Raw genomic sequence first — 27503 nt, 5'->3', positions numbered from 1 at the left:
GGACCATGCAATACCTTGGTTCTGTCTGGTACCCAGGTATAGTCGAGTAGTTAGTTTCCCCATAGGCTTGAGTCCGAGGACCATGCAATGCCTTGGTTCTGTCTAACACTTCCATTCTTCTGTAAGTATCTAGTTTCCTCATAGGTTTGAGTCCGAGGACCATGCAATACCTTGGTTTTGTCTAGTACCCAGGTATAGCCGAGGGGTTAGTTTCCCCATAAGCTTGAGTTCGAGGACCATGCAATGCCTTGGTTCTGTCTAACACTTCCATTCTTCTGTAAGTATCTAGTTTCTCCATAGGAAGACAATCATGATAGTCAATAAAGGCAAATCATGCATAATAATGAACAATAAAAGGAAAATCATACAAATGTCCTTGGATTGATTTCTATCAGCTTCAAAGAGTTTCTTAATTACCTGCAAATTTGGGAAGTTCCCGCCAGTTCCAGTGGCCAAATCTCTGAATATAAGACCTTAGTTTATTATCTTCTTCTACACTCCATGCACCTTTCTTTAGTCCATTTTTATCATAGAAGGGAGCTCTCACCATCTCTCTCTAATTAAAAATTTAGGTCAAGTGATTCCCTAGCTCTATTAGTACCCAGGTATAGCCGAGTGGTTAGTTTCCCCATAGGCTTGAGTCCGAGGACCATGCAATGTCTTGGTTCTGTCTAACACTTCCATTCTTCTATAAGTATCTAGTTTCCCCATAGGTTTGAGTCCGAGAACCATGAAATACCTTGGTTCTGTCTAACACTTCCATTCTTCTGTAAGTATCTAGTTTCCCCACAGGTTTGAGTCCGAGGACCATGCAATACCTTGGTTCTGTCTAGTACCCAGGTGTAGCCGAGTGGTTAGTTTCCCCATAGGCTTGAGTCCGAAGACCATGCAATGCCTTGGTTCTGTCTAACACTTCCATTCTTCTGTAAGTATCTAGTTTCCCTATAGGTTTGAGTCCGAGGACCATGCAATACCTTGGTTCTGTTTAGTACCCAGGTATAGCTGAGTGGTTAGTTTCCCCATAGGCTTGAGTCCGAGGACCATGCAATGCCTTGGTTTTGTCTAACACTTCCATTCTTCTGTATGAAGGGGTTTGTCCTCGGGCCGCTTTACTAGAGATGGTTCCTCCTCGGGTCGGATTATTAACTCTACGGTGCTTTGGGCAGGGGTGGTTCGGACTCTGATCTTACATGTAGCATTGACCTCGCCTTCAATTCAAGTTCCCATCTTCTCCATTTACGAGGCGCCCCTTGGCCGTTCGCGCTCTGCGCTTGACGCTTCGATGCGCGAGACACGCCTTCATTAATATCCTTGTGAATTGATACAAATCTAGCGGTTTACAGTCTCCTTGGGATTTGGTATCCTCGTGATTAGTACCGCTGATAATTCTCTTTTCGAACTTTGTGTGGATTAATTCGCACCAGTCTTCATCCTCTATATAAGGCTTTTTGGGGCAAACGTTTCTCCACACTCCATGAACTTCCCAACACAACTAGAAACACGTCCCTTCAGCTCCCTGAGCCCCTTCAATAACCTTGCCAGGATTGTGACCAGAGTTGGAAGATATGAGGCGGCCCTGGGCGGGTGTGAGGACACACAGGCCAAAGGCCCTACCGTCCCGGCCAAGAGCCATTGTGACCGTAGCCCCCACTAGGCTTCCGGCGCGGCAGAGTCTAGGCGCAACCCTGATAGTGCCATGCATGGTGGCCAAGAGGGATGTCCCTGAAGTACCTAACGCTCCTCCCCGGGGCGCACCCCTGCCGGAGGAGACTCGCAAAATCACGTCATGGCTGGTGCCCGAGTGTTGCCGTCTCCAACGGCCAACGCTCGTGAGGATTAGAGAGAATCAAGGGAACATCATGAGGGAGGGCTTCCCGGTGCCCCTGCGTCGGCTCTTCTTTTTGTTCTAGCTCCGCCGCACCGGACAAGGAGTTGTTGGTGGCCTTGAAGCATGTTAGCCTCAGCCCCATTCCCTCTAGCTAGTTTTAGAATAGGTCCACATGGGCCTCTGTTTGTAGAATTAGCTTGTAAAATTAGTTTTAAAACAAGCCTGCCAGAGCCTCTGTTTGTATCTTGTACTTTCCGCTTAATAGAATAATATGAAGTTCCTTTTCTTTTCTGTTGAATCTTCTACTTTTCTGCAATGTTTGTTTGTTTGTTTGTTTTGTTTTTTTTTTTTTATGCGTCGCTACCAATATTCCGTAAAATAACTGCTTAGGAACGATCGCCCGTTGCGCCTGCCAGTGCACTAATTCTTCCCACAGACGGCGCCAATTGTAGGGACTCAGTTTAGAAAGGTTCCCTAACAATACATTTCTAGAGAATGGGACGAAGGGTTAGGCCCTAACAGACTAGCAACGGAATACAAGCCACTTTTCACCATTGAAGGGGAGTGAACCCAATTTACAACTAAGGGTAGCTCCTCGGCGCTAGTCCGAGGAGGTTCCTCCTTCCACCCCCCCTCCCCACAACTGCTTTGCTCGCCTTTCTTATATAGTTTTCTCCCTCTTATCCCTTTCTTCCTTCTGTTGATCATCCATTGGCCTTCCCTCTGACCGTTCGTCCCATCAGAGGCCTAATCAGTACTCGAGTGGTTCACCATGATCAATGTTACCCTGTCAAGGGGTTACCTCCCCATTAATGTGGCCAGGGGGGGTTAGATGAGCGCATTCAGTATGGAGGTGACAACCTGTTCTGGGCCTGTCCCCCACCTGAAATTAGCCTCGGTATGCCGAGGACAGGGATGTCCTCGGCGGGGTCTAAAAAGGCATAGGTCTTCATACACCAGCCTCGGACGATCATCCCTCCTCGGCATGGGCCTTGGGCCAGATGCAAGATGGGCCTAGGCTACCAGGCCTACGGGCCCCACAAAAGCCAATTAGTTCACACAAACCTTAGTAAATTACTATTGTTGTTTAGTCATTAGTGTTGTCTGCCTTTAAGGAGTTATATTGATACCAATCTTTGGGTTTTTTTTAATATATTAATATTTATATTTTTTTTACTCAATTTAATAATAATAATAAAAATTTGTCCAACCCATGGGTTCAATCCGACTTAATCTGACTCATGTGGGTTGGGTTGGACTTATGTAATGGGTTGGGTTGGGTTAATTTTTTTTTTTTTTACCCATTATGGCAGGTTGGGTAAAAAAATCCTCTCAATCAGACCCAACTTGACTTATGCACATCTTTACACAAACATATAGCACATATGTTCACAAGAGACATGTTCCTCAAAAAAAAAAAAAAGGTTTGTAAGGAGGTGTTTGGATTTCTAGTTTCTATAACTCATAACTTTGTTTCCATAACTGATAACTCAAAAATAGTAGGACCCATAACACAAAAGCTTGTTTGGATTTCAATAACTCTGTTTCTAGTTTTTATTTCCATTACTCAATTATTTGATTTTTGAGCGATAAGTTATGGAAACTAAAAACACATTTTAGCTGTTTTCAGTTTCCATAACTCTGTTTTCAATGGCATTTTTGTAATTAAACACATATGGAGGGACCCACTGTCAAGGTCAGCCGCAACTTTTGACCATTTTTTTTTCTTTCTTCTCCACTGTCTTTGTTGGTTGGGTTTTTATTTTTTATTTTTTATTTTTTTTTATACTGGTCTCCATTGGCTGGGTTCTTTCTTTTTTTTCTTCTTCTTCTTTCATTGGTCTCCATTGGCTGGGTTCTTTTTTTTTTTTTTTTTTTTTTTTTTTTTTTTTTTTTTNTTACAAGTATGGGGCTCACAAATAGTTGAAAAATATTGAGTGATTACAAGTGAATGATGGTACCAAATAGATGGAGTGTTTTAAGTGATGAGTGACGAAAATTGAGTGAAAAGTGATGAGTGATAAAAAAAATAAATCCAAATAAGGCCTAAGATATGCAATCCAAAAGATGGACGCACAAAACACTGTTCCGTAAAGAGATCTTGATGTCGGTACTTTAGCCAAAAAAAAAAAAATCTTAATGTCGGTACCAAACAGGATATTTTTTTTGTTTTATACCGATTACCATTACTATTTATATTATTAATATTATACTTTATTAGATACAAAGGTTGACTTTCTCAAAAAATAAAAAATACAAAAGTTGTAAACTTCTCAAAAAAAAAAAAAAAATTAAAAACATAATTTTATAATAATCAGGTACACTACTTGCCATCATTCGAGTCAAAAAAAAAAAAAAAGTACTTGCCATCATTACCTACTTACCCAATTCTTAATTTAAAAGGAAAATAAAAACAAATTAGTATTATCTTTTACCTCTCCTTTCCGAGGAATAGAAAAGTTAAAATTTTGAGTACGTTTTCGAATTCTTTTTATATTTACTTATTATTGAGTGCGTATTAGAGGACTAACAAATTAAAAATTTAGAGACATTAGTTATAATCCGTACAAAATCTGATTCAAAGTCCAGTCCGTACAGAAGTGTTGTCCTAGTACAGTCCTACTTAGCACCACTACCACCAGTACTCTTAGATATTATTATATGGCAAGACGTGTGAGTGGAGTGAGAGATGGTAAAACTTAGAAGAAAACAAATGAACACAGAGACAAAGACAGAGCAAAAATAAGAACACAGAGAGGCAGAGACACAGAGAGAAATGGACGGTACGGATCTGAAAACGCCGATTCTGGGGGCGAGTAGAAGCGGTGGAAGAGTGGGGAAACTGAGTCGGAGGTACTCGGTGAACTCGCTGAGGAGCGAGTTCGTGTCAAGGTTGCCTGATAAGCTTCGCTCTGGTATTGACCCCGAGTCTGATCCATTCGACCTTGACCTTTCCAAAGCCTCAGGCTTATCCAAAGGTCTCTGTCTCTGTCTCTGTGTTTGGTTTATCAGAAAAAAAATACAGGAAAATAAATGGGCTCATATAATATATTCAGGCAAGTACATAGGATAGAACAAACTTAACTCATTGCTTTTAACTTGAAAACGTGAGAATAAGTCTTGTTTTGTTTGTCTTTTACACTTTTATACAACATTTCACATTTTCTCTCTCGACTTGCTGAGGTGTATGCTGTGATTGGTGTCAATGTTAGGCCTATTTGAATGTGAAAAAAAAGGTGATGTTTTGGATCAATCATAGCTTGTTAACTCAATCAGTTGTTTATATATATAAGGATCAAGTTACCCAACTCAATAACTTTTCATTTAAGTAACATTTAGAAAAATTCATCCTTTAGATTATCTGTTTTTATTCATGTGTAACAAATTTTGTGTTAATCAAATTTTGTTTACTATTCCTTTATAAACTCATCTTTTATGCATAATTTTAAAATACAAAAATTTGAAAATTTAAACTATAGATGAGATATATTGATATAGTATCATTGTGAGATTTTGCAGACATGAATAAAAAATTATTCAAAAATACACATCGAATAAAAAATTATTTTTCTACCCCAGAAAGAAAAACATAAAACTAATCAAATGTAAAACCCATTACACATAGAAGGGATTAAGCAGAACAGCAGAAGAATTATAATTAAAAAAAAAAAAAAAAATTCTTTTTCCTTAAACTGCCCTTTCTGCACTTTTGTACATCTGTTTTATACAATTAAGGTCCTAGTGTTGCGACTTGTAAATTGCGTTGCATTTTGATGTATAGGAATACTGTAAATGTTATGCCGTTATGGGGACCATGGTTTTGTGTAATAGCATGAGCTACTAAATATAACTGAATATTGGACTTGCGTTTTCTTCTTTCCTTAGTGCTAGATGTACATATATGCCTACATATGTTTTTAAATTCGCAGACACACACACACACACACACATATATATATATATATATGTATTGTACTGTAGTCCTAGGAAGTAGCTAGGAGAAGAATTTAAAGTTTCATTTAAATTGGGGAACAAGAAGAAATGAGATTATGAATATAAAGTCATGAATGAAGTTAAAAAGTTCTTCCTTTTCTTACAATGAATGAATGCATTGTCTTCATTATAGGAGAAAGGGAGTACTATGAAAGACAAATCAATACCATGAAATCCTTTGAAGAAGTCGATTCTTTGGTGACATCTAACGGTATTGATGAGGATGAAGATGCTCGACATGAAAGAGCAATGATGATATCTAATTATGCAAATATAATACTTCTGGCATTTAAGGTGATGTAGATATATAACTTTTTTATTTTCATGGTCTACCAGACTCCAAGAAGGTGTCTCTGACCTGGATGGTGTGTTTTAAAACTTTATGAGGCATAAATAAAGAAGACGGGTTTTCATTTTTGTTCATGTTTAACAGGATATATGTTTTCAGTTGAGTTTGATGAAGAAAAAACCCCTATTTTTTAAAAAACTGTTAAAAGCTCTGGGAAATCCAAGTTTTATTTCTAATAAAGCTCAAAGGTGGAACTTGTAAAATAATGTAATCTAAACAAACAATATTCTGGAAGAATATATATACTTCGAGTTAAAAAGCACTTAAAATAATTCATTTTATATGACAAAAGTATTAAATTGATTAACATGTATCCAAACACCCCTAAATCACCATTTTATATAATATGTTACTGGCTAGAGGCAAGTCCAAAGGGATCTTCTTTAGTAAGGTTCCCTATGTTATCAATATATATATATAACCCATTGCTCATATACAAACTCCCAGAATAACAATATGCATTACAATGTGCAGGTCTATGCCACAATAAAGAGTGGATCTTTGGCCATTGCTGCATCAACACTAGATTCTTTACTTGATCTCATGGCTGGTGGCATTCTTTGGTTCACTCACCTGGCAATGAAGAACATAAATATCTACAAATATCCTATTGGAAAGTTGAGGGTGCAGCCAGTAGGCATAATTATCTTTGCTGCTGTCATGGCTACACTTGGTATGTTGCAGTACCTTCACCTGCCTTAGGTTTCCATTGGTTTTCTGTCATGTCATTGTTGACTACCTTTTCTTATGGTGAACTTGTCTGTTAATTGAACCTATCCAATTATCGAATTACATTTCATTGAAGACGTATAAAGTGAAGTAAATGCAATGTAATTGATTTTCAACAATTGGCTTTTCTTGTTAATAGTTTAAAAATATAGGAACTTGATCGTATGTTATGTAAATGATCAAAAATGTTTACGAATACTCCTAATTTATTGAAATATTATATACAAAATAAAAGAAAAAACAGGGAACTAGTTTTCATATTCTTCTAATGAATGGTTTCTGGATAGTTGGACCAGATCACATCAGCTTTCTAGCATGGGCAACATAATCGATGTTTAATAATTGGCTTTTTTTGTTAAGAATAAAGAAATAGGAACTTGAAATATTGTACTCCTAATTGGTGAAATATAAAAAATGTTTGCGAATGCTCCTAATTGGTGAATTATTGTACACAAAAGTAAAAGAAAATACAGGGATTTTTTTTGGTATTCTTCTAATGAATGGTTTCTGGATAGTTAATTAGAATACATAAAGCTTTGTAAAGCAACCCGTATCAGTAAATACTGCTGTGGTTGATATAACAAACTGTCTTCTTTCTTGTCACAACAATATTGAAATACCTAAACAGTTAGAAACCAAATACATTATTTAATACTAGCAAATTTTTTGATACATTTTTGAATACATGTGAAGCATGATTTAGATAAGGACGTATGAAAGACACATTAGGAACTTATTCCTGAAAAGTGTGGCTTACTCATACAGTCATACTTCCTTAGTGATTGATTAAGAATAAGAGCTTCCTCCTGCAGTTTAAACATGCATAAAACATACAATGTTCACTTGAAGTTTGAGGTAGGCAGAGAGCTTTTAAAATGTTCGAATATTTGTTCTTGTTTGGACACATGATCTGACATGATGTTGTAATTTACATCTAAGTTCCTGGCGATATAATGGCTGAGCAATTAGGCATCCAGAAAAGGTTATATTGGTCATTCTTGTCATTTTTCTGGAGACTGCTTGGGGCTTGAGCTTAATATAATTCCAGATGGGTTTTACTAGAACTTTCATATAGTTAGTGGATGTACCTGTCACATTTCCCTGCTGCTTATGAAGAAGCTCTGTGAATTGCTATGTTAAAGGACAGCACCTGCTTCAAGTTTTAGTGGGTAACTGCTCTTAAGCAAAAGATAATTTAGAAGTTCCCTTCTCATAATAAAGGAAGGAGAGACCATTGCTTTATGACCAATACATTATATTGTGTTGGTAAAAGCGTCAAGTGCACAGGCCTCTCTGAAACTAAGGGTAAAGCACAAAGCTCAGGCGCAGGCTAGATTGAAGTAAAGTGCTCATCTATTATATACAATACATAATAATCTCTAATAACAAGATTTATAACATATAAATTTTTTATTGGCTTTCCACTTCATTAATAAATCTGTGTGCCTTTTTTCTGTTTTTTATTATTACTGTCTTTAGATTTGGTGATTGATTATTGTGGCTGAATTGCATGTTGGATTGTCTGTTGGGAATACACTTAACTTGTTGAACTAATCAGATTAATACATTGTATAAGTGTTTGGGGTTGAAATCAGATATATATATATATATATATTTATATTTTTTTTTTCTATTGGTATCGGACCGTTTAGAACACATAAGGGTCTAAATCAGATTTTTCAAAGAATAATTAATTGCAACTACTACGCTCTATTGATTAATTACTTGCTAGACTACGTAGTATCAAGAAGAATTATGTATTCAGTTGTGTTCATAACCTCAGAATATTGCTTAATTTCTCTGCAGAAGATAATCTGACCTTTGGGTTTCTCACAGGATTCTTCTTGCTTTCAACAATTGTAACTTGGAAAAGATTTGCATCTAATGTCATAATATTCTGTCTCAACTTATTCAAAAATCTTGATGCTTTTCAAAAAAAAAAAAACACTGATGAAACTATTAGGGGATTTCTTCTCTGAATATGGAATAGATTCCTTTTGATAAGGTTGGGATTGTTACACTCTTCCATTTTTCTTACAGGCTTTCAGGTGTTGCTTCTGGCTGCAGAAGAACTAATTGAAGATGAAATTTCTGAAAAACTGTCCAAAAGTGAATTGATATGGACGTGCATAATCATGATATCTGCTACTGTAGTAAAACTTGCCCTCTGGATATACTGTAAAGGCTCACAAAATGATATCGTCCGTGCATATGCAAAGGTTTCCTATCTCTACATTTATATTCTTAAGCTTCTGTCATATGTATTATCCTTCTAGCTATCAGCTGCATAACTTCTTGAAATGATGCCAATGTGCAGGATCACTTTTTTGATGTGGTAACTAATGTGGTTGGATTAGCTGCAGCTCTTCTTGCCGATAAATTTTTTTGGTGGATTGACCCCACTGGTGCCATCATCCTTGCGTTGTACACAATGATAAATTGGTCTCAAACTGTATTTGAAAATGCAGGTACTCCTTCAACCTCATTTTCATTCTGTTTGATCTCACAATCTTTTGCATGATTCTGACAAGAAAACAAGATTAAAGGTTATGCTTCCTTTGGATGTTTGTTCTTTTAAAGAATTTCTCACTATTCATCACAATAGTTGTTGAAGTTGGAGGCTTTTTAAATTCCAGTGCTTTCAGAGATTGCCATTTGGGCTCTTTATGTTGATTGATTTCTGTTAATTTTATTTTTATCTGTGCTTTCTTTATATATTAGTTTGGTTGAAGAAGGATATTCTTTTATCTGAATCATTTATGCTTCAAAAGGTTTTAGTTTTACCTCCCAGAAAAATGAAGAAACGAAGAGAAGAATATCAAAATAAATTCTGGTTTCATATTTAATTTATCAAGGACGTAGCATTCAGGATACTGGTTGGTACCAGAACTAAACAATAAATGTTTGGAAAAGAAGGAAAAATATCTATTTTCTGCAGAAATTGAAGTTATAAATACAGTGCCTACTTCCTTATCCCAATGCATGTGTCCTACAAAATTTACTATTGATAAATTCTAATTTGTGCTTGGCTACGCTTTATGTACTTTACATGGCTGTAGTATTCATATTTAGAACTATTTTAAGCTGCATATCTTGATGCAGTTTCTCTCGTGGGACAGTCTGCACCTCCTGAAGTCTTGCAGAAACTAACATATCTTGTCATGATGCACCCTCAAGTCAAGCGTATTGACACTGTCCGTGCCTACACCTTTGGTGTTCTCTATTTTGTAGAGGTGAGTCATGTAAATTTCTGAGTAAAAATAAATAGTGGCGAGCTTTTGATCACAACTTCAATCTTTTATTTCATTTTAAAGAAAGGTTGAGTCTCCAATAAGACATCAAAACTGTGATCCTCCCTTCCCTTTGAGATGCCATTGAAGAAATTGCAAATTAAATATTTTGTGGGAGATTTTCTTTTAAATTTTATTATGCTATGCAGATGAAATTTTTGCAAAGTTACATTAGACTCTTCTAAGCACCCTAGTTTTGAATATCTAGCAAAGTAATGATCTTTAATTTATTCTATTGTTGAAACAGGTTGACATTGAACTCCCAGAAGAGCTACCCTTAAAAGAAGCACATGCCATCGGAGAGACCTTGCAGGAGAAGCTAGAGAAACTTCCGGAAGTTGAGCGGGCATTTGTCCACCTTGATTATGAATGTGATCACAAGCCAGAGCACTCTGTACTCAGCAGACTACCCAACAATTTGACTTGAATTTTGAATAGCTCAGACAAGTCTGACATGGAAGATGTGTTATAATCTTTTGACATTGTGGAGTTAAATCGTTCACCTTGATTATTTTTAGTTTTTTTTTATTTTATGAGTGAGTTTGGCCCCTAACGTAAGGGAGGGTCATGATTCATGAGATGTGGTCCGCTGAATTGTGTTAGCCCTTGAGAAAATAGTTGTCTCTTCACCTAAGCCGCTCACTTTTCTTGCTCATTCCCTATCAATAATGCTTTAATAGTTCCCCTTGTGACATGCTAGTGCAATTATGACTTATGGTCTCCATTGGGTTTCAAATGCTTTTTCTTTATGTTGAAGCACAGAGGCAATTATTATGTAAGAAGCTCTTTTTGTCGTTCACAATTAAAATGTGAAAAAACTTAATTTAGACTCCAATAACTAAAGCTACTGATAAATTAATTAACTGTTACTAAATTTTTTTATATATTAATTGTAGTGTTAACAAATTGTTAGATTGCATAATCACAGTTAATATCACCAAAATCTAAAAGCAATGAAAAACACAATCTAATTTGATGCCGAAGTGGAAAATCTTTGTTGAACTCCTTGGAGGAAAAACTACTCCAGGTATCCAACCCTATAGGAAATTCATTATAGAAGAAAAAGTTACAACATTCAGAACCTATCAAACTTTTATAACCTAGACTCTCTCTGCAATCTCAACAAACGATGTGTTTGCTTCCCATTGTAGTGACTTCTAAAACTTTGGAATCCTTCTATAGAACTCCATTCACAAATAAACTTGTCCACAACCACTGAAATTCTAGTACTCCAAAGAACTTTCTGTAGTGATTCACTAGTGTTCTCACTTATAACAGTCAACAATTTTTGTGGTTTGAATGAGAAGTTTTGGAAAGAACTCATTAGTCCATATAACATGCTAGATAACTAAATAAGTTTGACCTGATTTTTTTACTTAAATATTTTCAAAATTCATGCTGTTTAGCAAAAAAGGCCATATATATATATGGCAAATGTTAACATTTTCCTCTTTGGGTTTCACTAAAAAAAAAGGAAAATAGTTGTAAAAAAAAATTGGCAAAAGCTACCCAAAAGTCTAAAAAACTGTCAAAAATTGTGTTGTTAATGGGCATCTTACTGTGCCCGTTAACACAACCCTATATATATATATATATATATATTTATTGTCGTACAAAATCTGTTTATAGTTAGGCCTCTAGAACTGTTGTCCAACTTAGATACTTATTATATTTGTTTTGTGTATATATGGTAAGACGCGAGTGAGAGATAGAACTTAGAAGACACGTGAACAAAGAGACACAGAAACAGCAAAAATAAGAACAGAGGGACACAGAGACACAGACAAAGATAGAGAGATAGAGAGAGACACGGAGACAGAGACGGAGAGAGAAAGATGGAGGATACGGATCTGAAAACGCCGATTCTGGGGGCGAGTCAAAACGGTAGAGGAGGTGGGAGGCTGAGTCGGAGGTCGTACTCAGTGAAGTCATTGAAGAAAGAGTTCGTGTTAAGGTTGCCTGATAAGCTTCGCTCTGGTGATCTCGACCCTGAGTCTGAAACCTTCGGCCTTGATCATTCCACAATCTCCGGCTTAACCAAAGGTCTCTCTCTCTCTCTCTCTCTCTCTCTCTCTCTGTGTTTGGTTTATCAACAAAATGCAGGAAAAGAACAAAAAGAAAATGGTGTATGCATGTATGTATATGATTTGTACATTGCACAGAAACGTACATACGATAGAAGAAACTTCACTCATTGCTATTTAGGAAAACGTGAGAATTTGTTTTGTTTAGTTTTGTTTGTCTTTTACACTTTTACATAACATTTTACATTTTCTTTTCTCGACTTGCTGAGGTGCATGAATGCTGTGATTGGTGTCAATGGGAATGCCTATTTGAATGTGAAAAAAGTGATGTTTTGGATCAATCATTTGTTTGTCAACTCAATCTGTTGTGTATATACAAGGATCAAGTTCCACAACTCAAAATTTTTTCATTTAATTAATATTTTAAAAACTCAACCTTTAGATTAATTATATGTTTTCATTCTCGTTAACATATGCATCAAATTTTGTGTTAATCATACGTTATTTATTTATTTTTTTTTACAAACTCATCATTTATGCATAATTTTAAAAATTTGAACATGTTATAGATGAGACATATTTATATGATCATTGTAAAATTTTACAGACACGAAGGGTAGAAGAATAAAATATAATTCAATCTTGAAATTTTCAAAAATACACACTGAATAAAAATTTATTGATTTTCTAAAAAAAAAAAAAAAAAAAAACTTAACTACAAAGGAGAAACATAAAACTACTCACATTTAGCCAAAAAAAAAACCCTAATCATAACATGTAAAACCCATTACACATAGTAGGGATTATGCAAAAAACGAAGAATAAAAAAAAAAAAAAAACTATTCTTCCTTAAAATGCCTTTCTGTTTTTGTATTTCCAATACACTTTTTTTAGGCTACATAGTGTAATTTGGAGAGCACAAAAAAAATCCTTGAATGAGATTAAAGACACTCATCATCTGTTTTTATGAAAGTGCTGAGGAAGAAGTTTTACATGGTTTTTCAATAGAATTGGAGGAAGTATTATCTGTGTATTGGAATCACCTAAGAAAGTATTCCCTGCACACCATAAGGTTATAGGAGTTTATACTTTATATTGCTTTAAAGTAGGAGCTTCATCACGATTATACCCTATTATTTGTATTATCTATTTGTACTTTATGTATAATATATGTTTCAAGAATTCATGGGTTGTGCCTTTTGAATTAATTTTTAGGCCTTCTAACGCTAATCATGATGGATTATTTACAAAGAGTACGTTAATTATGTCATCTAACATTGTGGAGGCAATATTTAAATTTCTTTACCTGTATTACGATAAAATGGTATACTTTTTTACTATGTAGACTAATTTTATATTTAATCATATTGTTATGCTTTACTATAATAATAGTGAGGGAAAACATCCTAATTCAAAATAATAGTAAGAAATAATTACCCCTAGCCTAATTCTAGATTAAAAAACGGTTATATATATTCAAAATAATAGTACGTAAGATTCTTCTCAAAATTAATAATAATAATAATAGTAAGAAAAATAACAAATAGTAGCTGCACATGCTACGTGTAGAGCTTTGTGTTTTGTTTCTCAAATAAATTATATATTTTATAACTTCATGAACAAAACCGTACAACATATATATGAGACTTTAACTAGTTATAACTAAAAAAATTTTAGGAAACAAATGGAAGAAAATGATAAGATTCAATATTTCCCTTTTTTTTTTTTGGGAGGAGGAGTAAGATAAAGCTTCTTTGGTTGTTGGAATTTCCTTTATCTCATTACATGAGAGTTCTTAAAATCATCTACGCGTATTAAATCATATACTCATTAAATCATTTAAACAAATCACAAGATTATTAAATATGTAGTGTGGGTTTGGATGGGCGTTTCCAAACCCATGTCTACGTTTTCAGACCATTTTTTTTTCCCAAGTGCGTGAATAGTAAATCACATGAATTTACTATGCAGGAGACAAAAAATACTATTCATGTATTGTTCTGGTACTGTTCACGCATTGTTCATGGGACAAACACTTTATTAAGAAAAAAAATTAAAAATGGGTCTCGTGACACTATTCATATATTTAAAAATTATTTTGTTACTGTGTTTTCAACAACAATCAGTTTTTAGCAATAATAAGTTGTATCCAAACTAACTCGTAATCTGATTAGAAATTCATTTGAGTTGCCACTTAATGGGTTTAAAAGAAAACGTAGGAAAAATGCTCATACACCCATTGAACTTTTAACCACTGGCCAAAACACCCATGAACTTTTATTTTGGCCAATTTACTCTATAAACTATACACATTTGCTAAATCAATACATCTATTAGTTTTCCTCAAAAAAAAGAAAAAAAAATCCGTTAGTTTGGTGTTAAAATAAAAAACTAAGAGAATATATGAGATGACTGTGTTCCTTAAAGACTAACTAAAACACAAAGATAGAAAGAAAACCACATATGATAGAAAGAAGAGAGAGGGGAGACTAGAGGTCTGAGAGAGAGAGAGAGAGAGAGCCACCGCAGAGCATCTCTCGCCAGCCTAGTATCGGCGGTGCCTTGGGAGTTCCACCGTGCCGTTCACCAGCCACCATGTAGTATTTTTTTCCCCTTCTTACGTAGTTATCGTTTCTCTCTGCTCAGACTGTGTGGTACGTACTGATCCTCATATCCTAGCCGCTTTTAAGAACAGTTGTTAAAGCTATCATTTTACTACTATAATAACGTCAAGAAACTGTGTTCGAGGCTTTAATTATTAAGCTATGTTTTGGAAGCAACACTTGCCAGTGACGCAGTAGTACAAGGACGATTGAAATAAACAAATACTAATGGTTGCAAAAAGCTTAACTTATTCTCCTGGACTTGGAGTAATTTTAGTGCCATTGATGATATCGCTAGGATCGATATATGGGCGGATTTGGGTTAAGGGATTATAGGGTCCACTTGAAAGCAAATTACGATTTAGATCCACAAAGAACCCTTTTTTTTTTTTTTTTTTTTTTTTTTTAATTTCCATGTGCGAATTTCTCCAGTAGAAATACTTGGTTTGGTTTAATTTTTGGGTTAGGCCGATGTGGTTTAGTTAGTTTTTAAGGAACACATGCATCTCACATATTCTGTTAGTTTTTTGACACCAAACTAATAGATGTATTGATTTGGTAGATGTGTATAATTTATGGAATAAATTGGCCAAAACAAAAGTCCAGAGGGTGTTTTGGCCAGTGATTGGAAGTTCAGGGGGTGTATGACTAATAATAATTTTCATAATAGTTGAGTTGACAAGTTTTTATTAGGTTTTATTTTAGTCAACTGCGATCATTTTTCATTAATAACTTCTTATTTTTTTCACTTTTGAGATTCCTATTCCATTAATAACCTATCACACAAGCAATTGTGAAATATTTTCTATAATTTTTATGGTTCTAATTTTTTGTTTTTTAATATCCAAACCTATTCAAAAAAAAAAAAATCTTTCCTTTTTTCTTAATATCACTTCTAATAATAAGTTTTTATAATTGGGGGTTAGAATTGTGTTGTGAAATTTTAAAGTATTTGCAAGTGCAAAAACCGTACTAAAGTATAATTTGACAAGAATGAGGTCGAACCCATAGGGACTTGTATGAATGTAGGAAAATTAATTAAACCTTAACCAAATTAATCCTAATTTAGTTTAATAAAAATTGGTTGTTTTGAAATTAAATAAACTAAGCAAATAATTAAACTAAGCAAAGATATAATATAAAGCAGTAAAAAGATGTAAACAATCGAGAGAAAGGAATTAAGGATTTAGAATCCACCATGTAAGTCATATTAGCATATATTTATGATCATTAATTTTTCCCAACTACTACATGATAATCTAAAAATATCTTGCTATCATGGAAAATATTCTTATTAAAATTCCTATCTTAAAAATCTAAAGCATGAACTTCTTTGCTTCCTAGGTATAAAATCAAATAATTATCCGTTGACAAATAAATCACAAGAGATATCCAATTTTAAAATCAAGCAATAATAGACCAAGCATTCAATTAATTAAGATAAATCCAAAATTATGAGAAAAACATGATTGAACTGATATTACGCCTATCTTAGTTAATTTTAAGGAAGCAATAACAATTTAAATCATTAATGAACAATTATTGTGGAAAAAATCAAATCACATAAATAATACTAATAATCTTTAACAAGGTTTCATCCTCAAACTTAATTGAAAATTTAGTTACTCATACTAATTGAAATTGTTGGTGCAAACACAATAATAATGGAAACAACACAATGAGAAACTGAATAATGCTTCTGAATATTATTAATGTAAAGAAAGAAAATTACACAACACTATTTGGACTGAGGCGCGGTACTCGCTTTCTTTAAGGAGATTCAAGACCGTCTCTGACTTGTCTCCCATAGGATACAACAGCCTAACAAGTGTTGTATGGTTAGAACAACCTCTATACAAAGTGTTCAAGGCCAAAGCTCCATTAGAAAGTTCTTTGCCAAGAACCTCTCTATTTTTTTTTTAGTGTATATTGCAGTAACTTGGATTGGGTTTGAATGAGTTTATTTATAGGCTCAATGGGCCTCACGAAATTACTACCCAAATTAATCTGATTAATTAGGTCCATTATTCTGATGTAGTGGGTGTTACAAGATTAATTGTTGGATATTAATTTGATGGGCTGGAGTTACACAATTAATGGTGATAAGGAGTTTCTGAAGAATGAAAAGGCCCAAACGGATAGTCCATTAAGTGGGTTAATGGCTCTTCATTTTTCATAAAAATGGAGTATTAATTCGGGCCATTTACTCACCAACAGATATGGTAATTATTCTGAATGAGCTGTCAAGTAGGAGGATCCAAGAGGCTAATTCATTCTCATTTTTTATACCTCCACCCTTCACCTCCCCCTTACGCACGTGTCTAGCCCAATATCTGAGATAATTCATGTTAACCCATTAATTACCATAATTAAAAAGAATAAAATAGTTTCTCTCATTTTCAATGTGGGATTAAACATTTTCACTAACTTCTTATCTTCCATTTCACTCCCATATCTTTACATTTATGTTGTAACATTTATTCATTTTAATTATTTAATATTAAAATGCTCCAACAATCCCTCACTCATTTTAATATCAAATTTTTTAGTTAAAGAGAGATTACCAAACAAAGACGGGTCACTATGCATCATGAAAGTGTGCTCTGCATTGAACCTTCACTTAGTAAAACAGAGATCTTAACTTGAGAGTTTTAGTGGTCTCCGACTTGAATTAGGACTGCTTTAGGGAAATTAAGCATCACTGCTTACACATAACAACCTAGATGTTGACATGAGCTTTTATAGCTAGCACTTTACGGTTGTATGCTGATCTCGGTTTCATGAGTGTATTTGAGATTAAGTCCAAATCTCATAGGGAGCGGCCCCACCCCCACACTCACATAGGTGAAATTTTGTCAATGGTACTCCTGTAATTCTGACACGCTACTCGTATGAGCTACAGATTTCATCAAGAGTTTTTTACTCAACCTTTCCACATTACAGGATAAATGTACTTACATCATAGGGATGAACAATTAAAAAATTATTTACAAAATAAATAATTAAAAATAAATAAATTGTGCATTTCTTACGACCATTATATGATTTGTTTTTTCATTGAACCCAATTTTCAGGATCTCTGGTCTTTGGGTTGGGTATCCTTATACATGGCTTATGATTCTATGGACTTTAGTCCCATCCCCCTCGATGTATTCCAGACTCTATCTTTTACCAAGGCCTTGGTAAATGGATCTATAAGATTATCATTAGATTTAATATAATCCACAGTTATGATGCCACTACTTAAATAAGATCGCACGGTACTGTGCTTTCTTCTTATAGGTCTGGATTTATCATTGTAATAATGGTTTTTAACTCTACCAATTGCAGCAGTGCTATCACAATGAATTAATATAGGTGGAATTGACTTTTCCCAAAGTGAAATTTCATATAACAAACATCTAAGCTAATTTGCCTCTTCACTAACTGAAGCTAATGCTATTAATTCAGCTTCTATTGTTGAATTAGCAATTTTTAGATTTCCAACAAATAGCACCACTACCTAAGGTAAAAATATAACTAGTGGTAGAGAGAGAATCACCTAACAAAGTATTCTAATCGGCATCACTAAAAACTTCAATCACATTAGGGTACTTTTTATAAAATAAGACATAGCTTTTGGTACCAATTAAATATCTCATGACTCGCTCAATAGCTAGCCAATGATCTTTACTAGGCTTACTAGTAAATCTGCTAAGCACTCCTACTGCATATGCAATGTCAAGTCTAGTACAATTAGTAATATAACGCAAACTACCAATGATACTATCATAATCCTTTTGATTAAAAATCTCATCATCATTATTCACAGGAAATAAATGAACACTAGAATCAAAAGGAGTAGCTACACTTTTGTGATCATGAAAATTATATTTTCTCAATATTTTCTCAACATAATGTGATTGACCAAGATATATTCCATCACATGCTTTTGTAATTTTCATGCCCAAAATAAAATTAGCCTCACCAAGATCTTTCATATCAAAATGGTTTTTAAGCATATTTTTTGTCTCATTTATAACATGCATATTTGAGCCAAAAATCAACATATCATCCACATAGAGGCTAATAATAACATATAAATAATTTTATAATTTAGAATAAATACATTTATCACATTCATTTAATTTATAACCATTCTCAATCATGTAGGAATCAAACTTTTCATGCCACTGCTTAGGTGCTTGTTTTAAGCCATATAGGGATTTAGTTAGCTTACATACCTTACTTTCTTGTCCAAGCTCTACAAAGCTCTCGGGTTGATCCATATAAATCTCTTCCTCTAGGTCTCCATTTAGAAAAACATTTTTTACATCCATTTGATGCATTTTCAAATAAAAGATTGCAGCAATAGCAATTAACAATCTAATAGATGTAATTTTTATTATTAGAGAAAATGTATCAAAGAAATCAAGATCAGCTTTTTGTTTAAAACCTTTTGCAACAAGTCTAGCTTTAAACTTATCTATTGATCCATCTAGTTTCAACTTTTTTCTAAGGACCCATTTACAACTTATGGTCTTACAACCTATGGTCTTACAACCCGGTAGAAGATCTACTAATTTCCAAGTTTTATTAGAAATTAGAGATTCCATCTCATCATTTACAACCTTTTTCCAGAATATAGCATTAAGTGATGTTAAAGCCTTTTTTAAATTTTGGGAATTTTCCTCAATATTAAAAACATAATAATCAGGACCAAAATCCTTTTCAACTCTAGCTCTTTTACTCCTTCTAGGTTCCATTTCAAAATTTTCTTGATTTTGGAAATGTGAAGTAGAAGAATTAAGTCGTGACAAAATATTTTCTTTACCCCTGCTATTTTTCAATTTAAAAGGAAAATTTTCTTCATGAAAAATTGCATCACCAGATTCAAAAATGATTTTGTTTTCAAGATCAAAAAATCTATAAGCTGCACTATTAATCGCATAACCAAGAAAAGCACAGGTAGTAGCTCTTACACCTAATTTTGGTATTTACGGTCAGTAAGCCTTACATAAGCAAGACAACCCCATACTTTCAAATATCCCAAATTTGGCTTATGTTCTTTCCACATCTTAAAAGGTGTGGTGTATGACTTTTTATGTGGCACCCTATTCAAAACATGACATGTAGTTAAAATAGCTTCACCCCAAAAATGTAAAAGTGTACTAGATTCAATTAACATAGCATTTCTTAACTCAACTAAAGTTCTATTTTTTTCTTTTAGCCACACTATTAGAAGCAGGTGAATATGGTGCAGTAGTTTCATGGATAATTTCCAAAGATTGAACAAATGAGTTGAATGCACTTGATTCGTACTCACGACCTCTATCACTTTTTATTCTTTTTATTTTTCTACCGAATAGATTTTCAACTTCTTTTAAAAAATCTTGAAATTTTTCAAAAGCATCACTTTTATTTTTCAACAAATAAATAGTTGTATATTTTGAGAAATCATCAATAAAAGTGATAATATATCTATATTCTCCACGAGTTAAAATTCCCTCAAATTCACATAAATAAAAGTGAATTAACTCAAGCAATTCGGTATTCTTTACAACACTTTTATGAGGCCTTTTTGTAATCTTAGCTTGACTACAAGTTTCACATTTTTCAAAATCTTTTGACAGTCTTGGAATTAATCCTAAACTACTCATGATTCCCACATATCTACTATTTATATGATACAAATGAGCATGCCAAAAATTAATAGAAGAAAGCAGATAAACTGAACTGGTAGATGCTTTATTATTCTCAATATTCAATTTAAACATTCCATCATAAGTATAACCCTTGCCCACAAATAATCCATTTTTAGTGATTACATAATTATCAGATTCCATAGTTTGCTTGAAACCAGCCTTGTTAAGCAAAAAACTTGACATCAAATTCTTCCTCATGAACGGAGTGTAAAGTACATCTTTCAATGTTAGCACATGTCCAGAAGTGAATTTCAATTCAACCTCACCACTTTTAAGAACCTTGGTTTTGCTAGAGTCACAAAGCATAATCGTTTTTTCTTCTTCAAAATGAGTGTACAACTTGAACAATTTTTATCATAGCAGACGTGCCTATTAGCACCAAAATCTGCCCACCAGAATCTGCCCCTCACCTTTCAACATATTGCACTATATTGATGTCTGTAATCATAGCCACTAAAGGCTCTTTGGTTACGTTAGCCTATGAGACAGATTCACATTTCCAAAATTTGCAAAATCGAGTAATATGCCCACTCTTGCCATAGACAAAATAGGATATATTAAATTAATCTTGTAAAGGGGGTCCTTGGTTCTTATTGTAATTTTTAGACGTAAATGCACTTTTAGTCCCTATATTTTGGTTTTTTTTTTTCATTCTAGTCCATACATTTTATTTTTACCACTTTTAGTCCCTAAACCAATTAATGCCCTTCATTTAAGTCCTTAAAGTACCATTCTGTCACCAAATTAACGGAAAAATTGACGAATTAATAAAATAATAATTTTTTTACAACCTGGTCAATAAAATAATCAGACTCACCAAGCAAAATAATAAACTCACGTGAAGCACTTAAAGGAATCAAGCACACCCATGTGATTACCTCTCTGGTGCGCAAGTAAAGAAATGAAGCACACTGCAGTTGACACGTGGCTTTCCCGCCCTACACGTGTATAAAATTGCGTGTACTATGCTCCCTCCTCATAAGTAAGTCCAAGCCTAGAGCGTGCATATCTTAACCTTTAAGATAAATGAAAATGGCGGGGGCTGAGTTCAGAGGTGGCGGTGGAGGTTGGAGAGCCATGAAGAGCTTCGGCTTGCATGTGCTCCTTGGTAGATGGTTCATGGCCTTCGCATCATTGTTAATCATGTCTATCTCAGGTTCAACGTACATATTTAGCGTATATTCCAACAACATAAAATCAACCCTAGGCTATGACCAGACATCGCTCAACTTGGTCAGCTTCTTCAAAGACTTGGGTAGCAACGTTGGAGTCCTATCTGGGCTTATCAACGAGATCACACCCCCATGGGTGGTCCTCTTAATTGGGGCAATCATGAACTTGTTTGGCTAACTCATGATATGGCTTAGTGTCACTGGCCGTGTTGCCAAACCCAAGCTATGGCAAATGTGTTTATATATATATGCATCGGTGCAAACTCACAAGCATTTTCAAATACTGGAGCTTTAGGCACTTCCGTTATGAACTTCCCCGAAAACGGTGGCAGTCGGTTCGGATTATCAAGACAACTTGACAATCCAACGAACTCAAAGTTTTCAACAACTTCCTCTATATTTCACTTGGCCTTGCCTGGTTTCTCATGATTTTGATTATCATACAAAACAGTCTCAGGTTTAATAGAATTGAATATGTTGGAAGTGCTTGTGTTGTTGTTATTTTACTATTTCTCCCACTTGTAACAGTTTTGAAAGAAGAATCCAAACTTTGGAGGAGAAAGGAGCACCCCAAAAATGATCCTGTACAAGTGAAACTAGTAGCTGAAAATCCACAAATATTGGAGGAACCTTTACTGCCCCTAATTGAAGCACAAGCAAGTGAAAGAAAGCCAGATTCTTGCTTCAGCAACATATTCAAGCCCCCAGATAGAGGTGAAGACTACACAATATTACAAGCATTATTCAGCATCGACATGTTAATTTTGTTTGTAGCCTCAACTTGTGGTGTTGGTGGGACTTTAACAGCCATTGACAACTTGGGTCAGATTGGTAAGTCACTAGGCTATCCAGATCACAGCATCGAAACCTTTGTATCACTTGTTAGCATTTGGAATTATCTAGGATAAGCTATGTCTAGCTTTGCTTCTGAAATCTTCTTTGTCAAATACAAATTCCCTCGTACCCTAGTGCTTTCATTTGTCCTTCTTTTCTCCTGTGTTGGCCATCTACCAAGGAGTACATGCAAGTCGAAGCTCTTCATGGCTCTCCAACCTCCACCGCCACCTCTGAACTCAGCCCCCACCATTTTCATTTATCTTAAAGGTTAAGATACGCACGCTCTAGGCTTGGACTTACTGATAAGGAGGGAGCATAGTACATGCAATTTTATACACGTGTGGGGCAGGAAAGTCACGTGTCAACTGCAGTGTGCTTCATTTCTTTACGTGCGCGCCAGAGAGGTAGTCACATGGGTGTGCTTGATTCCTTTAAGTGCTTCACGGGAGTTTATTATTTTGCTTGGTGAGTCTGACTATTTTATTGACCAACATGTAAAAAAAATATTATTTTATTGATCCATTAGCTTTTTCGTTAGTTGGGTGACAGAATGGTGTTTCAAGGACTTAAATGAATGGCGTTAATTGGTTTAGGAACTAAAAGTGGTAAAAATAAAATGTAGGGACTAAAATGAAAAAAAAAAAAATCAAAATATAGGGACTAAAAGTGCATTTACGTCTAATTTTTATTCGGGTTTCCCCTTCCTTGAGGTCTATTATTATTTTTAAATGCTATCTTTTTAGGCTTCAATTGACCATTTCTAAGAAAATGATTTTTGGGCATATTATTATTGGCTGAAATAAGGTTTACCTTTGTGGTGGAATTACCATTGCTCTCTTGTATCATAAGTGTATCTTGTCCTCTAGCCTCCTTCTCCACACAGATGCGTGTGATCAAAGTCTCTAAGGATGTCTCCTTTTATTTGTGCCGCAAAGTCTTTTGGAACTCCTTCCAAGATTGTGGTAGTTTGTCAATTATGCTAGCTACCACTAAATTGTCTCCAATCTTTATGCCTTCGGATCTCAATTCTGCTACAATCATTTGGAAGTCTTGTGCTTGATCAACCACCAATTTTCCATCCACCATTTGGTAATTGAAAAATCTACTAGTAACATATTTCTTTGCACCAGTCTTTTCGGTATCATACTTGCTTTGTAAAGCTTTTCAAATTTTCTTAGCAGAATTATAAGTTGTATCATAATAATCATAGAAATGATCGGCAAGACAATTCAAAAGATAAGAGCGACAATTATATTCATCTTTTGTGTACTTATCTATTTTTTCTTGATGGAGACTATATTCTTCCTCACTCATCTTATTAGTAGAAACCTTTGATGGATTCTTGTTAGTGAGGATGTAGGCGACTTTGAGAAGGCTCAAGTAGAAGAGGACTTTTCCTTTCCACCTCTTGAAGTGGGCTCCCTTAAAGCGAAAGGGCCTGTTGAGATCTCCAACAGGCTCATTTGGTTTCTCTTGTGTAGGCTCCATGTATTGAATCTTCTTAAAATTGTTGGTGCAAACACAATAATAATGAAAATAATACAATGCGAAACTGAATAATACTTGGATTGGGTCTAAATGAGTCTATTTATAGGCTCAATGGGCCTCACGAAATTACTACAAAATTAATTTGATTAATTAGGTCCATTATTCTAATGTAGTGGGTGTTATGAGATTAATTGTTGGATATTAATCTGATGGGCTAGAGTTACACAATTAATGGTGATAAGGAGTTTCTAAAGAATGAAAAGACCCAAACGGATAGTCTATTAAGTGGGTTAATGACCATTTTTGATACCTCCACCTTTCACCTCCCTCTTGTGCACGTATCTAGCCCAATATCTGAGACAATTCATGTTAGCCCATTAATCACCACAATTAAAAAGAATAAAATAGTCCATCTCATTTTCAATGTGGAATTAAATATTTTTACTAACTCCTCATCTTCCATTTCACTCCCATATCTTTACATTTATGTTGTAACATTTATTCATTTTAATTATTTAATATTAAAATGTTCCAACAGAAATAAAATACACAAAATAAATATTGAACATTAAACTAGACAATTAAACTGCTAACTAGAATGAAAGAGAAAATTTACAGTGCTAGCATAGAGAAAAGGTGAAGAAAAAGGCACATGCAGGCATGTAGCACTACCTATTTCTCCTGTTTTCTGTATTGCGTTTCAGCTCTCTTCTAGCCGCCCCCATTATTTTCTGTTTCCCTCTATTTATACTTTACATGCACATATGCCGCTGAGACCTAAAGGCTTATTATTAAAACCAACGTGGTCCAAAAGTAAGTACTCCTAGGTAGATGTTTTGGTGAAGAAGTCAAGAGGCCCACATCAAACTTTCAAAGCCCATCTTTACATCTCCCACGCAGACAAGATTTTATTTTCTTCTGTCTACTTTTATTCACCACGTTGGATTAACATTGGCCTCACTCTTTATTTTTCCTTTTTCTTTTCTTCACACCTTGTTGGACTTGCCAGCCTGTGCTTGTGTAAGTCATTCTCTTGGACTACTTTTATTCTTTTCTTTTATTTTTGCTTGCTTCACTTCACGCCTGGGTTGGATCTCTCAAATTGGCTTGACTTAATTGACCATTATTCTGCCTCAAATAAAGCCTATTAGCATGTAAACCCTTTATTACGTCTAAGACAAAAATAATAGATAATCAGTTACAAAATAATAGGAAAGTAATGCTAAATATGCAAATATAAGAATAATTTATTGTATATATTTCATGCACATCAAATTGGAGTCACCCTTCGACCTTAACCCCACATGGACTGCTGCCTCAAAAAAAAAAAAAAGAAAAAAAAAAAAGAAAAAACCCACATGTACCACATCCCTTGTTATTTTCAATCATTTTCAAACAGAGTTAAAAAAATATTGTTGTTTTCAATCAGCATATCGTGTGGTGCACTTGCAATAATTTTGCTAAATCGACTAAAAAGTTAATTTAGCAACCAATAACCTTAAAAGTAGTCCTACAGAGAAGAAGGGAAATGGAAAAATATATAAGTATGAGCTACAGTGAGGTGCTATATGTAGACCCTAATTGGATTAAAAAAAACTACAGTGAGCTGCTATATGTAGACCCTTGGCAGAGTTTTGATTTAACACCAATTTCCATGTTGCTGCTAAGATGACACCTTTTGAGGCTTTATATGGTTACCCTCCTCCTCGGGTTCTAGATTATGTAGCTGGGACTACAAGGGTTGGGGCATTGGACTTGTTGCTTAAGGAAAAACAACTTTTGTCCTTGCTTAAGCAGAATTTGTATGCTGCTCAAGAGAGGATGAGGTGGTTTGCAGACAAAAAGAGGGTAGAAAGGTCCTTTGCAATAGGGGATTGGGTGTATCTAAGGTTGCAGCCATATAAACAGTCCTCAGTGCATCATAAGAAACTTGGGAAGTTGGCTCCAAGGTACTTTAGGCCATTTCAAGTCATCCAAAAGATTGGGGAAGTGTCTTATAAATTGGACTTGCCTTCTGGTTCCCTCATTCATCTTGTATTCCATGTTTCCTACCTCAAAGCTAAGTTGGGAGACAAGGTGGTGCCTAGGCCTACATTGCCTGCTATAAATGCAGATTTGGTGCTTACCCTAGAACCTGTACTGATCTTGGACGGAAAATCTATTCAATTAAGAAGCAGAACTGTGACCCAAGTTCTAGTACTGTGGCAAGGTGAGTGCAAGGAAGATGCTACTTGGGAAATCCTATATGATTTGCAAGCCAAATTTCCTCACCTTGTGGGCAAGGTGCTCTAAGGGAGGGGGTCTTGTTAGGATCACTTTTATAATGACACTGTAACCATCGTTGTATTGGTTGTTGTACAAACTGATGCTATTGGTTGTATTAGTTGGTTATACTTGTTAACTAGGGCTTAACTGTGGTTAATAGTGAGTCAGGGTTAGTACTTGTAACTGTTGTTAGTTAGGATGAGAGGGTTAGTTGGTTAGGATATAGAAAAGAGGCAATTATGTAGTCAAATAGGACAATACTCTTGTATAAAAGGCTACGATGGTCATTAATAACATTTCAAGCAAATTGTCACTAATTCAATCTATTTCCTATCTCAATTCTCTAATTCTCCATTCTTTCTCTATTCTGGAGGCAGAGCTGTCTTTGAACTCAGCTACAATCAAATACAATCACCCTTAATTTTCTTTGCAATTAGTTCACTATCCTTGCATGAAATGCCTTAGGAAGACTTCTATTTATAGGAGTTTGGGGGTGGATGAGCGACACATGGTAGAGTTTAATTGGTGACACATGTCACAGCCCGGTTGGAGGAGCTTTAAGACTTTTTCTTCAAGACACATGGCATCATTTGATTGACTAAACTGTTTTGATTTTCAAGGTGACATATGTTAGCATTCGATTGGAATGCTTATATCATTGCTTACATGCGCTGATGTGTGATTGACATTTTGCATGCTTTTTATGTTTTTATTTCAATGACACTTGGCAAATCTTTGTTGGTTTCTGAATGGTAATAGTAGAAACTAGTAGCAGTACGTAGCGTTTTGTAATTGGTTATATGTTGTGGACTTAGTAGTATGATGTGTTAGCTTTTGATAAGTCGGGAATTTTCCTTCTCTACAATTTGATTTACTTGGTTATTAGTAAACTTTATATTTTACAAACTTAGATCAATCATATATAATTTTGTGAAAGAAAGCACATTTTGAATGATATTTATTAGTTTAAACTATGATTTATATATATATATATATTTTTTTTTTTGGACAATTTGATTATGCTTTGAATCTCTAATACCTCACCAACATTCATTGGCTTCAAAACTAGTCTCATCTGGAGCATCACAAGATTATCATGTTTCTAGACCCAATTAACGGGAGATATACATTGGCATGAAACTAGTTTCATCTGAATCTGATGCCTAGTCATTGAGATATAATGTGACCATAATCATATAAAATTGTTAAAAATATGATTTTGTTTGAATATTTGAATTGCT

At 34.7% G+C, this 27503-nt stretch overlaps 1 protein-coding gene and 1 pseudogene across 2 annotated transcripts; both read left to right on the top strand.

Moving 5' to 3' along the window:
* Positions 1–4497: 4497 nt before the first annotated feature.
* On the top strand, positions 4498–10881 carry LOC112024672 (metal tolerance protein 4). Of its 2 annotated transcripts, none has more exons than XM_065779914.1 (7): positions 4498–4884; positions 5955–6115; positions 6645–6843; positions 8940–9118; positions 9217–9367; positions 10002–10132; positions 10437–10881. In XM_065779914.1, the coding sequence occupies exons 1-7, from the start codon at positions 4605–4607 to the stop codon at positions 10614–10616; spliced, it is 1281 nt and encodes a 426-aa protein (XP_065635986.1). In that variant the 5' UTR covers positions 4498–4604; the 3' UTR covers positions 10617–10881. The 2 variants fall into 2 exon arrangements, with proteins under 2 accessions (XP_065635986.1, XP_023913055.2); XM_024057287.2 differs by having other exon boundaries at positions 4499–4806.
* Positions 10882–21502: 10621 nt separating this feature from the next.
* Positions 21503–23031, top strand: LOC112024673 (uncharacterized; annotated as a pseudogene).
* The last annotated feature ends 4472 nt before the right edge of the window (positions 23032–27503 follow it).

The sequence above is a fragment of the Quercus suber genome, unplaced genomic scaffold (assembly GCF_002906115.3).
Source record: "Quercus suber isolate HL8 unplaced genomic scaffold, Cork oak 2.0 scaffold_13, whole genome shotgun sequence".
In the NCBI taxonomy this organism is placed as follows: domain Eukaryota; kingdom Viridiplantae; phylum Streptophyta; class Magnoliopsida; order Fagales; family Fagaceae; genus Quercus; species Quercus suber.
Note: the sequence above shows the minus strand (reverse complement) of the source record. Positions and strands in the feature narration are given on the sequence as shown.